At 51.3% G+C, this 2,292-nt stretch overlaps 1 protein-coding gene across 1 annotated transcript in view; it reads left to right on the top strand.

Moving 5' to 3' along the window:
- Window positions 1-2: 2 nt before the first annotated feature.
- Window positions 3-2,292, top strand: part of ssbp4 (single stranded DNA binding protein 4) — a gene marked incomplete at both ends in the record, with an annotated part of 9,206 nt that continues 6,916 nt past the window's right edge. Inside the window, 2 exons of the mRNA XM_084459128.1 lie at window positions 3-50; window positions 2,063-2,129. Coding sequence (XP_084315254.1) covers window positions 3-50; window positions 2,063-2,129 — 115 coding nt within the window. The remainder of the gene's footprint in view (window positions 51-2,062; window positions 2,130-2,292) is intronic.

Below are 2,292 nucleotides of genomic sequence, written 5' to 3'. Positions count from 1 at the left end.
CTCCACGGTACCCAGGTGGACCCCGCCCCTCACTCCGAATGCCAAATCAGGTACGTTTCCTCACCTGGAAGCCACACCCCCCCTCACCTGTGTTCCATCTCACCGCGTCGGCGCGTCGCAAGATCACCGGTCTGATCCGGCTTAAAAAGTGACCTGACTGGGACTACATTTCCCAGTCCAGCCCTGCTCCTGTCTGACTCACCACATGTTTGTAAACACCTGGAGCCTCATTTATCAAAAACTGTGTAAAATCAACACTAAAAAGTGGCCGTACACCCAAATGGCGAAAAATGGCACAAAAATGTCGACCGTTTTCGGATTTATCAAACCGTGCGTACTCACAGCTGTAGGAAATCTGCCTTGATAAATCACGCCTCACCTAGAGAAGTCATATCGCGCCCTCTACACGCCCAAACTCAACCATATATGCTCACTGCAAAGTAGCAGCTGAATGATCTGGGTGTGGATCGTGTGCGCATTTTTGCAATAAACGAATTTGTTCGCGGACGGCGCCCTCATCATCATGATGTGAGTGCAGTCGATGGCTCCGATCGCATCGGGAAAACCGGACGCCGCCGCTAATGGCCTTTCGGTGTCGGCCTGCTCCTCCACGGCGTGAGGGAACCTAATGAACCCATCATTCATCCTGATGAGGCTCCAGACTGCAGGCGTTATAGCGCTCGGTGACGGCTGTGATGTCCCAGACCTCCATGGAAGAGATTCAGCAGGATTACATCATTCCCAGCAGGGGCTTCGGCCACAAGGGTGAAGCAGTTAATGTTAATGTCTGCCGACCAATTGCTGCTGGAGGTGCCAAACATCAGATGAACGTCTAGAGGTGACAGGGCGTTTATGGCGGCCGCCCCTAGGCTCTGGAATAGCCCGCCCCTTTATATCACATCCTCCCAAAATCTGGAATATGTAGAGAGTGGGTCGTATGCCCACCTCCCTGGTCTCTGTAAAGCGCATTGTGTTGCCTCTGGGTATGAAATGCGCCATACAAATAAAGCTTTGATTGATTGATTGAAAATCTTGATCGTTTTAAATCCTCCCTAAAACCCACTTCTTCTCCCTGGCATTTCACACACGTTTCACTCAGTCTGGGGACAAGCCGAGTCGTTGTTTCATGCTTGTGTTGTCGGTTGAAATTCCTTGTTTTTACTCAGCGCCCACCTCTGTGCAGCACTTTGGTTGACTGCTGTCATTTTAAATGTGCTTTATAAATAAAGTTGGCCTGGCCTTGCGTCATCATACACACCTGGCGGATAGTTCCGGGCTGGTATGTCCCGGTTGCCAGGAAACCCAGGGTGGTTAGTACCTGTGCCAAAACACGCAGGCGAGGTCACTTCAGTATGTCCAAATGTGAACACATTCATTACTATTCATTTTTGGAGTGCTGCCTTGGCCTCATTATTCAGTTGTAGATGCGGTCCGTAGGCTCACCTGCGTTGCGCAGACATGGCGTGGGTGCGCCAGGCTGTCCTTTCTAAGGCTGGTCCCAGGTCAGCACATGGCTCAAAGAGCACGGCTCTATCACTGGCCAGGCTGTCCTTTCTCTGGTCCCAGGTCAGCACATGGCTCAAAGAGCACGGCTCTATCACTGGCCAGGCGGTCCTTTCTCTGGTCCCAGGTCAGCACATCGCTCAAAGAAAACGGCTCTATGGACTCGAAATCGTCTGATTAGCTGGTCAGCATCACGGGTCAGCAGGTCTAGTTGGTCCTGGAACACTTTATTCTTTCAATAATGAAAACACACAGCTGCTCTTCAGTGTTGGTAGATTCTGTTCTTAGTTATGAAAAGATCCCGCATGTGAGAACATTGGTGAAGGCCAGAATCTAATTGGAAATGTTGTAAGTGGACTTGAAGTACTCCTCCCTCTCTCTCTCTCTCTCCCTCTCTCTCTCTCTCCTCCCTCTCTCTCTCTCTCTCTCTCTCTCTCTCTCTCTCTCCCTCCTCCCTCTCTCTCCTCCCTCTCTCTCTCTCTCTCTCTCTCTCTCCCTCTCTCTCCTCCCTCTCTCTCTCTCTCTCTCTCTCTCTCTCTCTCTCTCTCTCTCTCTCTAGCCTCCTGTGGGAGTTCCAGGGTCACAGCCACTCCTGCCAAACAGTCTGGACCCCACCAGACCACAAGGTAACGAACACACACACACACACACACACTTCTCGGCATCTGAGTCACCTGTAGGATATGGGCTGTTGGATATCGGTCGCCTCGTAAGACCGTCCTGATGTAGCGAGCTCACATTCACTGTCTCTCTGCAGCTTAGCCCTTTTAACCCTGAAAGTACAGTGAC

The sequence above is a fragment of the Borostomias antarcticus genome (assembly GCF_949987555.1).
Source record: "Borostomias antarcticus genome assembly, chromosome: 26".
Classification (NCBI taxonomy): domain Eukaryota; kingdom Metazoa; phylum Chordata; class Actinopteri; order Stomiiformes; family Stomiidae; genus Borostomias; species Borostomias antarcticus.
This window is presented reverse-complemented; position numbering and strand designations above follow the sequence as displayed.